Source organism: Eurytemora carolleeae, unplaced genomic scaffold, assembly GCF_000591075.1.
Source record: "Eurytemora carolleeae unplaced genomic scaffold, Eaff_2.0 scaffold650, whole genome shotgun sequence".
In the NCBI taxonomy this organism is placed as follows: Eukaryota; Metazoa; Arthropoda; class Copepoda; order Calanoida; family Temoridae; genus Eurytemora; species Eurytemora carolleeae.
The window spans coordinates 77451-90430 of NW_019396539.1; the positions used below are offsets into that span (position 1 = coordinate 77451).

Here is a 12980-nt window from a genome sequence, read left to right on the forward strand (position 1 = left end):
ATAAAGCATTTTCCTGTATTCAAACTTGCACATGAAAAAGGTAAAGCAATTATAAAGTTTGAAAGGACTTTACAAATTTCAATTTTAAAGAAAACCTCAGAACTCAAGAGATAATATTCAATTTAAAAAAAATGTATTCTCAGCCAAAAATGTTTAAAGAATTTCGATAGACTGATATTTTTAGAATTGAAATAAACATTTAAAAAAATGATCACAGTTTTTATTGGAACTGAATTAAATGCTTTTACGGCTAGCTGAACTATTTCTCATCGCTGGCTGGTTCAATTAATATTTGCGGCACAGAGATTTGAAACTTTGAATACAAACTTGGTTCCAAATTTATTTGATTAATAAGATAAATCTCATATTTTGTGGGTAACCCTGTATGTCTCCAGTGCCCAACCCCTATAACCTCTATACTCTATAATGTACTTAATCCTTGTATTTTTTACAGCTAATGAGGGAATCCCTCCATTAGCAGAAAATAGGGGAATTTCAGAGAAATAGAGGAATAGAAGAGGATCAAGAGGAAAGTGGAGAGGGACAGGAGGAATAAGGATGAATGAGGAAGAAGAGGGATGATGGAGGGGTGGGGTCATGAAGGTGGATTAAGGAGAGGGCAAAACAAAAGAACAATATTTTGAATGATACTAGGGCCTCTCAACAGGAGTTTACAAACCTAGGGATAAATATTTCCTCACCCAAAAATTTAATTTTTATTTTTAAACGTCAATCAATTTTGCAAGAATTTTAGCTAATTTTGAAGTTTTAAATTCGTGCATATATAAATATATAGAACTAAACCTGTTATATAGTAAATAGGACTTTAGTTTCATGCTGTGCGTAGCCTAGGTAAGTTTAAAAATAAAGTAGTATAGACGTTTTTTTTCAATTTTCCATACCTGATTCACATTGGAACCATTGAAACCTTTATCAGAACAATTATGTGGAAGATATCGTCGGGTTTTTAGATGGAAAAGTGATACATCCTGATAATTTCCCAACATTGTTTCTGCATGAGTAATTCACTTGTTTAGAGAAACCAGAATAGAAAAGTATTATTTCGGATATTAAGAGCGAAATTTTTCAAGATCTAATTTTAATTAAATCTTATACTCCAGTCCTATAGACACTACACGTAGCGATCCGAAAAAAATGGAAAAACTTTAATTTTGAATTTTAAAATTTGCCCAGGAGTGGGATGATGCATGATCTGATAGAACCATCTCATCATAACTGCCTGACTGGGTGTGCAAGCACCTACAAGTAAATATTACCTATTACAGACAGGGTGTCACTTTAAAAAAAACTCTAAATACAAAGAAAAAAGTTTGTTAAAAGTTTGTTTGTGCGGGGCGGCCTTTAATTGTATCTATCAAATTTTAAAGACACTATTCGGATTGACATTGGTTTTCGGTTTTCAATTTGGAAAACAGCTGCCTTATGCATTGATTCAATTATAAAATCTATATATAAATTTAGCTTGGCTGTCTTGGTGTTTGTCTGTTTGTTTATATCCGATAAAGGTCAAAACGGCTGAACCGATCGGGCCCAAATTTTGTGTGTGACTTCTCGTGACCCCAGGGAATGTATATGAATGATCAAAGTTTTAAAAATTTGTGTTTTAAAGTTTTTTATTTTTGTAAAATTTTGAAAATGCGCAAAAAATACTATGAAATCCGCAAACTTTTTTTTTGGTTTTTGTTTTATTCTGTACAAGAGAAGATGCTCACAGATAAAGCCGCAATTAAAAGTTGAAATAGAAGTTGGATTCTTTGAGGGTACCTCTGTATCTATGAAAATATTGTATATACATAAAGTTGCTTAAAAGTAACTATCACATATCTTTTTATAAACAGTTGAGAATCAATGTGAAAACGAGAAATATTAATTATCGAGAAAACAAATTAATCTGGAGATTTCACTAATTCTATTCCTTTTCCTAAACAAATTATTTAAATACGTAAATTGTTAAATGATGACCTAAAATTAAACAGTTTTCAGAAAAATTTCAATTAAAATCTTTTTCAAGTTCCCTATTTCACATTTTCCGAGGAAAAACTATAAATCTCAATTTAACCTTCCACCGTGAATTCCTTTTCCATTTTATAAAAATATATTTTAATATTTGCTTTATTATTATTTTCAGAAAGTTTCCTGGATTTGCAACTTTTATTTCCTTTATCAAGAAAATAGAAAAGATTTAGAAAATAAAATGCTCATTACATTGTGTTCTTAAAAAGTCTTAAAAAGTCTTTGAACATCTTTTATGATGAAAACACAGTTTAGCTTAAAACCAATTTAACAATTGGGTCTAATTTAACTGCACAGCGTACATTTGCCGTATATTTCATGTTCATCATGCAGACTATTGAAATAATAATATGGGTTTTAAAGTTGTGTTTATTTTCCACAACTGTTGGGGGTTCGAAATTTTCGCATTATTTTTTTTCGCAAAATTTTCCCATTATTATTCGCGAAATTTTCGCATATTTTTGCAAAATTTTCGCATAATTTTTTCGCGAAATTTTCGCATTTTAAATTTCGCGAAATAAGCGAAAACTTTCGCATTTTTCGATGGAAACCCTAGTGTAAACTCGTACCAGCCCGTATAGTGAACCAAGTATCTAGTTAACCAGCGCATTTTGTTCAACAAAATTAGGCGGGCCTGAACATGGCCTCAAACTAGCTATTTGACTATGCTTTGTATTGTAGTGTGTAATAATAGCTCAAAAGTGCAGAAATGAATACAGTTGCTATTATATTGTATATTATATAGTAGTGATAAACGAAACAAGATGGTAGGTAGGACTGCTTGTTACTCTTTAACTACTTGTAACATTATAACTACTCGTTACGCTTTAATTACTTTTAGCTCTAAAACTACTTGTAACATTATAACTACTTGTAACTTTATATCTTTTTGTAACATTATAACTACTTTTAACTCCATAATTAATTTAAACTCCATAATTAATTTTAACTCCATAATTAATTTTAACTCCATAATTAATTTTAACTCCATAATTAATTTTAACTCTATAGTTAATTATAACTCTATAGTTAATTGTAACTCTAAAACTACTTTTAACTGTATAACTACTTGTAACTATATAACTAGCTTGTGACATTATAACTACTTTTAACTGTATAACTACTTGTAACTATATAACTCTTTTAACTGTATAACTACTTGTAACTATATAACTAGCTTGTGACATTATAACTACTTTTAACTGTATAACTACTTGTAACTATATAACTAGCTTGTGACATTATAACTACTTTTAACTGTATAACTACTTGTAACTATATAACTAGCTTGTGACATTTTAATTACTTTTAACTCTATAAATACTTGTAACTATAAAACTACTTTTAACTGTATAACTACTTGTAACTCTATAACTAGCTTGTGACATTATAACTACTTTTAACCCTTGTACGGTCTGGTCTGTTCATCCTTTCTACCAAAATGTTTGTAATTTAAAAAATTTAAAACTTTTTTTTAATAAAAATTAATTATAATTATGCAAACAGTTTTGTTTTACAAAAAAGAATTGTATGCATGAGACATATTGGAACATTTATGATTTGCAAATTTGGTTTAATGGTTTACCATTGGGAATATTTTAAGGAAAATAGAATTTATTGCAAAGAAAATGTAGATATTATTGTTTAGATGTTTTTTGTTTATTTTTTTTTCTAATTGAGAACTTAACAAATATTTAAGAAATAATAAAAAGTCTCTTTTCATTAAAGAATTTGATTATAGGATTATAAAACGTTTTTAAGAATTGTTTAAGAAAATTGATCTGAAATTGTATCTAATCTAATCAGTATAATTTTTTAATTAAGATAATATTAAAATCTAAATATATCACAAATGATTGAACCAGAAAACTCTGGAAAAGGAAGACGACTGTTAGACTTAATGAACATGAGAAAAATCAATTGTGCAGTGTAAACTGGCCCATTTCAGTTAATAAGGTATTTCTTAAGTTACTATTTAAACCAGTTGCTTTGTAAAAAATCAAACTTAATTATTGCTTCAATGTCGTCTTCCTATTCCATGGTTTTCTGGTTATCACTGTATCACCTGATGATGTGAAAATATTTTGTAACATTATTGAAGGTATCAATTTTCAGAACACACCAATGCCCCTAGACTTAAATTTTCTTATTCTTACATTTTTGCAACCTGTTTTAAACCATGAATTTCTCAGCAAATCCTAAAAATTTAGTTTAAAATATCAAAGAACTATGAGATTGCAGATTTAATGAATAAGAAAATAAGTTGAACTGCTTTAATCAAATCGAACCACTTCTATTCACCTTCACAAAAGAACTAGTTGAACCGGATGGTATATACCTGGTTCAGCTAAAACTACGGGGTTCTCCTACCTTTTAAATTCAGTCTTGTCCAAGGTTGCAATAAGAAAATTGAATTTTAGTGTTGACTATCTTTATTCATTGCAATGCAAGTATCATATTATTTTCCGCAGATTTCATAATAAACCGCATTTTCATAGATTTTGAGTTCTATAGATTTATATACCCAGCCGTCTCAACTGTGTTTTCATTTTGGAAAATATTTTTTGTTGTTGTTTTGTTTAAATTCAAAGTTTTAAAATAAATAGATATTTTGGGTATTAATTTAATCATTTTTCAGCGCTGCAAGACGAGGAAGCAGACCTTTAAACCTTCTTCATCCAACCATTAGGGTAAAAAAACATTCAGAGTTACATTTTATATTGAAGAGACTCTTGTTAGGTCAAGTCAGTGTCAGGTCTGATTCACAACGGAACCCTTAAAAAAATATTATTAGTCACGCAAAATTGAGTCAGGTTATGGAAATTTTTTAATCTGTAGAAATGGGTGCGGTTGGCTTTTTTCCTTTCGTTCGTTCATTGTTCATGAACGGCCGGTTTTTTTTAATCGTTCAAAAATAATTGATATCTTTAGTTTTGAAAATTATCGTTAATTTTCCCTCTATTTCGTTTTTTTTTGTCTCTTAAAGATCGATAAGTAAAATCGTTCGTTCAATAAATCGTTCTTTTAGAAAAAATCTTTAGTGCTTGAAAAATCGTTCGTATCAGTATAAAACGATAGTATTTTCAAAACTTTTCGTAAAATTCGTTCGTTAAAAAAATGATGCCCATCTTTAGCACCGTGTTTCCATGTTTTCACCGACAAAATCTAAATTGCATATTTTTCCCCGAGTCACTATACATTTTTTAAATTCTTTGCCAGGGGAGTCAAATTTTACTTTGCAACCAGAAATCGATTTTTTTCTAACCCGATTATGGTTGCAAACATAAAATTTGACTGGGTTGACAAAATTTCGGTCACCATCGCCCCTGGCTCTCCTTACAAAAAGTGTCAAAAACGTTGTCTGATTACTAGTGATTGAAAATCCATGTTTTTCTCTTTTCAAATAGATTATTTAACAATTGTGATTTCTCCATGAAACAGACGAGCGGACTACTGCCATGGAGAAATAAATGTTTTAAATTAGATAGATTAGATAGATTAGATAGATTAGATAGATTAGATAGATTAGATAGATTAGATAGATTAGATAGATTAGATAGATTAGATATATTGGATAGATTAGATGGATTAGATAGATTAGATAGATTAGATAGATTAGATAGATTAGATAGATTGGATAGATTAGATGGATTAGATGGATTAAATAGATTAGATAGATTAGATAGAAAAACAACAATTTTTTAAAATTATTGATCAGATAAAGGTTGGTTGGGTGCAGTCGTGAACCGGACTGCTGGAGGATCACTTTACAATCATAACAACTGTTTCTTATATAATTATTCTATAATTTATAATTTATAATTATTTTACAAGGAATTTAAGGGAATTTCCGTTACTAAGACCAATTGTTAACATACAATATTTTATCATCTTTAAAGAAGAAAAAGCGCGATTATTTTCACAAGAACTTAGCAGAGCGGGTCGCTATTTTACTTAATTGTTCCGAGGGATGTAAAATAACAAAAAGTCCTTGTATTTGGGGAATCATAGGTGGTTATGTTGGTCAAAAGACGATAATATTCATAATCAATATTCATTTATATAACGAATCATTCAAATATAAAGTTTTATTCATCAGTTGTTTTAGAAGTTTCTTAATGAAATTTTTGTTTGTACTGGTAGGAAGAAGATGGAGTTGAGAATGAAGAGCAAGGAAATGGTAAAACATTTTTTCTTGTTTTTTTGCATATTTTTGTTATAAAATAAACATGGGAATTAAATGACGACTTCTGCGGGGTAATTTCTTGAACATAATTTTGTAGTATTTGTAGTATTATACTAGTCTCGGGATTTCCAAAATGTGGTCTACCATTTTTTACATTAAAAATTGACGGAGATATTAGGAAATTTTTCCAGCTTCCAGTTTATTGAAACTCAACAAACCTATTCAAATACTTAATATCTTCGTTAATTTATAAGATGTGCTTTATGTCCTTTACCAATTATTGGAAATCAAAGACGATATTTAAGTCGTCTTTCATTTCCCATGTTTATTGGTATCAAGCCTCACTCATGGTATCAAGCCTAATTTGCTATTAGACTCACTTGCTTTCAAGCCTCACTTGCAATTAAAATTGCAAGCCTCACTTGCTATCATAATTTTAAGCCTCACTTGCTATCAAACCTCACTTACTATCATGTAAATTTGCTATCAGGCCTCACTTGCTATCAAACCTCACTTACTATCATGTAAATTTGCTATCAGGCCTAACTTGGTATCAAGCCTCACTTGGTATCAAGTCTCACTTGATATCAAGTCTCACTTGGTATCAAGCCTCACTTGGTATCAAGTCTCACTTGGTATCAAGTCTCACTTGATATCAAGCCTCACTTGGTATCAAGTCTCACTTGATTAATTAATTATTAATTAATTAATTAATTAATTAATTTTGAAAACCCTGTACTCACTATTATAACTGGCAATTTCCCCTTTAAGTTTTAACTAGATACACAAAGTTTCAATTGAAAGCTTTGTACAATACAACTGTTATTGGTTAGTACTATCCTGTTAAAGCTAATGCTCCCAAAATAAGTGAATTTAGGGGCGAAATAATCAATTTTATAATTCTATATCTGATGGTTGTCTCATGCGTAACAGTATAGTTAACTGGAATTCAAAGACTGCACATTTTTTAAAGCTTTAGTTTATGTCTTGTAAAAAATTTTGTTATTTGATATCAAAAAATGTCAGAAATTGGTACCAGAACCCAAATAAGTTTATTTGCCAAAAATATTTTTTTAACTTTATTAATTTATTTTAATAAAATTTTACAATATTTTTAAATTTCAATATGATTTAGATGGAAACATTTTGAGACTTCTTTATTTCTTGTTTTTCATTCTTTCTTCTTGATCGTCCATTCCTCATACTTCGGCTAATTGCAGAGAAAGAACTATTTTTTTCTAGCCCTGTATCTATATTTTGAGAGTGGCAAGGTTACCCTCTCTTCTTTTTTTAAGCATACACTTTTTCCTTCAAAAGGATCGTTTTTCGTTTGAGGGTCCTTTTTGGGAATTGTTATTCTTTCAAAACGAAACGATTATTTTTCAAAATGATCGTTTTGAAATTTTTCAAAACGACAACTTCTCAAAACCATCATTTTGATAATTTCCAGAAATTTCAAAACGAATTTTAAAAAACCGAAAATTCCCATCTCTGTATAAAAGAGAATAAAACTGTACAAGGATCGGTTTCAGAAGATGAAAGCTCGCTGAAAATTCAATTTAAAAATTGGCAGAATAATTCGAAAACATTTTTACTCTGCTTTTTTAAATTCTCTTTTTGGCAATGTATTGCATAAAAAACTAGTTCTAATCTTTTTTTGATAGAATTTTAAAAAGCTAATCTTGCAGAAGATTTATAGTTTAAATGAAGGAACATGTCCATCTTAAAAAAACTAAATTCTAAGATTGCATAAATTGATAATTCAATCATTTAATTTTTTTGTATCGATTAATTGAGTCGTCTTCCTACTAAAGGGTTTAACGAATCCCGCATAATGATTCTACTAATTTCAGGGGATACTGAAGAAAGTAGAAAGTATGCAGGAGAAAGGTATTTTTACGATTTTCAATATTTTCAAGTAGATTGGTTTTTGAATGAATAAACTTTATTCAACAATCAACTACCATATTCAACTTATACAGAGAAGGCGGAGGAGTTTTTGTTTGGCAAAACTGGCTCCGCCCATGGTTTAAAGTATTATATATAAAAGGCGGAGTAGTAGTTTCTGTTTGGCTAAAATGGCTCCGCCCATGGTTTAAAGTAGAAGGCGGAGTGGTTATCGTTTTAATACTCTGGCTCTGCCACTTCCCAAAAGTGTTTTATAAAGAAGGCGGAATAGTTGCTGTTTGGCTATACTGGCTCCGCAACCACCGTAAAGTTTTATTTATAGAAGGCGGAGTACTTATTGTTTAATAATCTGGCTCCGCCACTTCCTAAAAGTGTTTTATAAAGAAGGCGGAGTATTTGCCGTTTGGGTTTACTGGCTCCGCAACCACCTTAAAGTTTTATTTAAATTTTTAGCTGTTGGCGAAGCCAGTTTAGTCAATAAATAAAGAAGGCGGAGCAGTTTCTGTTTGGCAAAACAGGCTACGCCGCTCCCTTAAAGTGTTAAAAAAGAAGGCGGAGTAGTTGTTAACTCCGCCACTTCCTAGATTGTTATATAAAGAAGGCGGAGTAGTTGCTGAATGTTAAACTGGCCCCTTTGTTACCACCTTAAAGTTTTCTATATATATAGAAGGCGGAGCAGTTTCTGTTTGGCTAAACTGGCTCCGCCACCACCTGATCCTATTGAAGGAAATTACAAGCTTCTGGACTCTCAAAACTACCAGGTATAAAATTAGAATTGAAGAAATGTAGAACATGAGAAAAAAGTAGAGAGGTAGAAAGGAAGAAAGGTAGAAAAGAAGAAAAGTAGAAAGGTTGAAAGGTAGAAAGGTAGAAAGGTAGAAAGGTAGAAAAGTAGAAAGGTTGAAAGGTAGAAAGGAAGAAAGGTAGAAAGGAAGAAAGGTAGAAAGGTAGATAGGTAGAGTAGTAGAAAGGTAGAAAGGTAGAAAGGTAGAAAGGAAGAAAGGTAGAAAGGAAGAAAAGTAGAAAGGTAGATATGTAGAGTAGTAGAAAGGTAGCAGATAGAAAAGAAGACATGAAGAAAGGTAAAATAGTAGACAGGTAATAAAGTAGAAAAGTAAACAGAAAGAATTAAAAGAGAAATACAACTTTCATAAATCTTTTTGTACATTTTCTCCGGGACCACAAACTTCATATATAGTTATTAGTAGTTGAGAACAGGCAAAACAGAGTTGAACAAAATTTCTCTATTTTTGTTCTATGGAAAATAACAAATCCGCCTGTTTTACAGAGTTTCTCTTTCTTCTTTAACTTCAGATCTTAAAAATTCAAAAAATCATAAAATTTCCCTTGCATTTTTTATATGGTTTAGTGATTGAGTTAACCAAAATATTTATTTTTTTATTTTATTTATTTGTTATTAATATTTAAAATTTCATTTATTTGTTATTAATATTTAAAATTCTATTTATTTCGTTGGAATACTTGAAATTTTATTTATTTGTTAGAAATAGATCAAATTTTATTTATTTTTTATGGAATACTTGATTTTTTTTTTTTTTATGGAATAATTGAAATTTTTTTTTATTTGTTCGCAATACTTGAAATTTTATCTATTGTTAGGAATACTTAAAATATTTATTTGTTAGGAATACTTAAAATTTTATTTATTTGTTTGGAATACTTAAGATTTTATTTATTTGTGAGGAATACTTGAAAGAGATTGGAACTGGTCCTCTCAGCACACTTATGGTGATGCGCGCTAATGTGCGCATAGCTATAGCCCAGGTTTATTTTTTTTTTATTTAAAAAAGGTATATTTAATGTTGTTCTCTTAATTTGTCAGACTTTAAAATTTGCCGAAAGTATTTCTGCGACATAATTGATTTTTTTTATTCATCAAAATTTTTTAAAAAGTTTATTTTACTTATTTATTCATTGATTTTTTTAGTTATGTTTGATTACTGATTTATTCACTTATTTCTTAACTTATTTATGTGTCTATTTATCAATTTTTCTCATTGAGTACTTTGTCTTTTCACTTATTTATCCATTTTTGCATTTAGTTATCTCTTTGTTTAAAAACTGATTTATTCACTTATTTATGAATCTGTTAAACTATTTTTTTTTCTTAAAATGAGTTATTTTTCTATTTACTTATTTATTTTACAAATTATTTCTTTATCAACTTATTTATTCATTTATTTATCTGTTAAATTCTGCATATGTATTTATTGATTAAAATTAATTAATTTTTATTTAATATTATCGTGAAGGAATTGGATAAAAGATGGAAGATCAGTGTAGAAACTTCAATCAAGGTACAACAATAAAAATTTAGAATTCATCCTTTAAAACGGCGCTTATCAATAATTATTTTACGCTTAACGACTGTATATTGACATTGTGAATTTAAATAATACCGAACTTGCTGACGCGAAAAAAACTGAGAATAATCAAAACTGTAGCACTGTTCAGCTTTGAAAGTCTTCTAATGCTGTATGAGTACTAGAGGTCTCAAATGTTAATGCATAATTGTCATGGCTGTTTAAATCCAGGATCGGGATAAATGATCTTGACCAATGATTAGACGCGTAGAAAAGATACGAATTTAATGCACTAATTAATTTTTTAAATCTGATTCTCTATGCAGAATACGATTGATTTATAAAACTTAATTAAACACTTTTTATTTAATTTTTGATTGTGAACAAGCTTTAATCTACATAATTGTAGTTTATAAGTAATCAAAGCGTAGAATTTATAGTTGACAGCTTCTCTTGACTTCTATTTTTATGCGTATTCACTATTTATGCTGTTTAACAGAATTATATAAATCAAAATTACAATCGAAAATCATCATTATTGTATTGATATAATCGCCTATCACTTTATTAAAAACCTACCCCTGCAGTATATTTAAGATCAGATTTTTTACAATTCTTTATTGATGCAGTGCAGGGCAGTCGTTTCTCCAACGTTCGTTAATAAACGATGGTTTAAATTAAAGGTGTTTACAACGGGACACTAGCTTGTCTTGGTTCGTTAATAAACGATGTTTTAAATAAACGGTGTTTACACCGGGAAACTAGCTTGTCTTGGTTCGTTAATAAACGATGTTTTAAATAAATGGTGTTTACACCGGAAAACTAGCTTGTCTTGGTTCGTTAATGAACGATGGTTTAAATTATCGGTGTTTACAACGGGACACTAGCTTGTCTTGGTTCGTTAATAAACGATGGTTTAAATTAACAGTGTTTACACCGATAAACCAGCTTGTCTTGGTTCGTTAATAAACGATGGTTTAAATTAACGGTGTTTACAACGGGAAACTAGCTTGTCTTGGTTATTTAATAAACGATGGTTTAAATTAACGGTGTTTACAACGGGACACTAGCTTGTCTTGGTTCGTTAATAAACGATGGTTTAAATTAACGGTGTTTACACCGGAAAACTAGCTTGTCTTGGTTCGTTAATAAACGATGTTTTAAATTAACGGTGTTTACACCGGCAAACTATAGCTTGTCTTGGTTCGTTAATAAACGATGGTTTAAATTAACGGTGTTTTGGACTTTTAAAAGGTTCCACCCAATCTGAAAAGTTTTATTGTAGATTTCTATATTGTTTATTCTGAACATTAGCATTCCTAAAACTTTGACATATTTTAATATAGAATACGGAAAAACAAACCATGCTTAGTTTTTGGTTAGTTTTTCCCTTGTATTTGTTCTTGGAATACAAACATATTTCAGTGCCTTTTAAAACGAACTGTAAATGATTTTATATTTCTGAAAAACTAATTAAAACTTATGAAGGCTAAATCTGTGAATGGCTACAGCACTTTCTCTACTAAGGTTACTGAGAACAAATTCAAGGTAAAAAAAAGAAATAATGTTTTCGACCTAAAAATATTTAAAAAGAATCTATTTTATATAATTGTACAATCCTCTCTTTTGTTTGGAAGGTTCCTTAAAATTACGAGGATTTAATGTGCTTCCTAGAACAAGAAAGCTTTAATGGGAATTTTCTCAAAAAAGACTAAACGGGGATTTCTAATTATTGGGGTAATATCTTCTATTAGCCTAGCAAAGATGCCTGAATTGAAAGAACTAAAATGCCATCAAGCCTGAAATTCCTCAGTCTGCAATCCAAAGAAAAAAGGAATCATCTATACATAATTTCAAATATTTAAAGAATTTCTTTAGGTCGGTGAACCCACCCCTGAACTAGTTGAAGACTGGGACCAGAGATTTATTGTCTCAACACTCAGGTTCAAAAAGTACAAATTATTCAGCATCTAGTTAAGAAATTTTAAACAATTGTACAGTACATAGGTCGGAAAGTGCAAAATGTAAGCACTTAGTGCTTAGTCTAAAACAAGAAAACAAAACTAATGCTTGTTTTTAGCTCTAGTACCAAAGATAAATGAAAGTATAAATAATCAATTTTAAGAAAGTACAAAATGCTTTAGAACTAGATTTGCTACAAGAACTTTTTCAATTTCCAGTCGAGAGGAGGGTAGGTTGCAGTTAGAGCAGGTAGCAGAAAAAGATCAGGAAAACTCACTTTTATTTGATATTTCTTCAAGTCAAATACAAATACTATTTTACCTAAAATCATTACTTTTCTCAAAAGTTAGAAAAATATATTTCTTTTGGCCAGCAAAGTGAAATTTTTTATCAATTTTTTTGAGGCAGATGTTTTGATTCTGTTTTTGTTATAACAAAAATAAATTCATACCAAAGTTAACATCTTTAGAAATCTAAATTATTAAGGTAAAAATCTGCCAAATCATAAATTGTAAAAGTTGGCATCTATACGAAGTAAAATTATAAAAGTTAAAATCTACCAAATT

The 12980-nt window shown here is 29.6% G+C and overlaps 1 protein-coding gene across 1 annotated transcript; it reads left to right on the forward strand.

The window, feature by feature from the left end:
• The first annotated feature begins 1190 nt into the window (after positions 1-1190).
• Positions 1191-12891, forward strand: LOC111705120 (uncharacterized). Its single transcript, XM_023477578.1, has 11 exons — positions 1191-1266; positions 4673-4724; positions 6178-6214; positions 8074-8110; positions 8796-8889; positions 9833-9913; positions 10402-10446; positions 11941-12000; positions 12331-12395; positions 12633-12712; positions 12884-12891. The coding sequence occupies exons 1-11, from the start codon at positions 1202-1204 to the stop codon at positions 12889-12891; spliced, it is 624 nt and encodes a 207-aa protein (XP_023333346.1). The 5' UTR covers positions 1191-1201.
• The last annotated feature ends 89 nt before the right edge of the window (positions 12892-12980 follow it).

Bases quoted from the DNA above. Each gene is read 5' to 3' on its own strand.
- LOC111705120 (XM_023477578.1), top strand. From the start codon at position 1,202: ATGATGCATGATCTGATAGAACCATCTCATCATAACTGCCTGACTGGG. The intron at 8,890-9,832 runs GTATAAAATTAG...TTTATTTGTGAG, and splicing joins TGGACTCTCAAAACTACCAG to GAATACTTGAAAGAGATTGG. The intron at 12,396-12,632 runs GTTCAAAAAGTA...TTCAATTTCCAG, and splicing joins TTTATTGTCTCAACACTCAG to TCGAGAGGAGGGTAGGTTGC.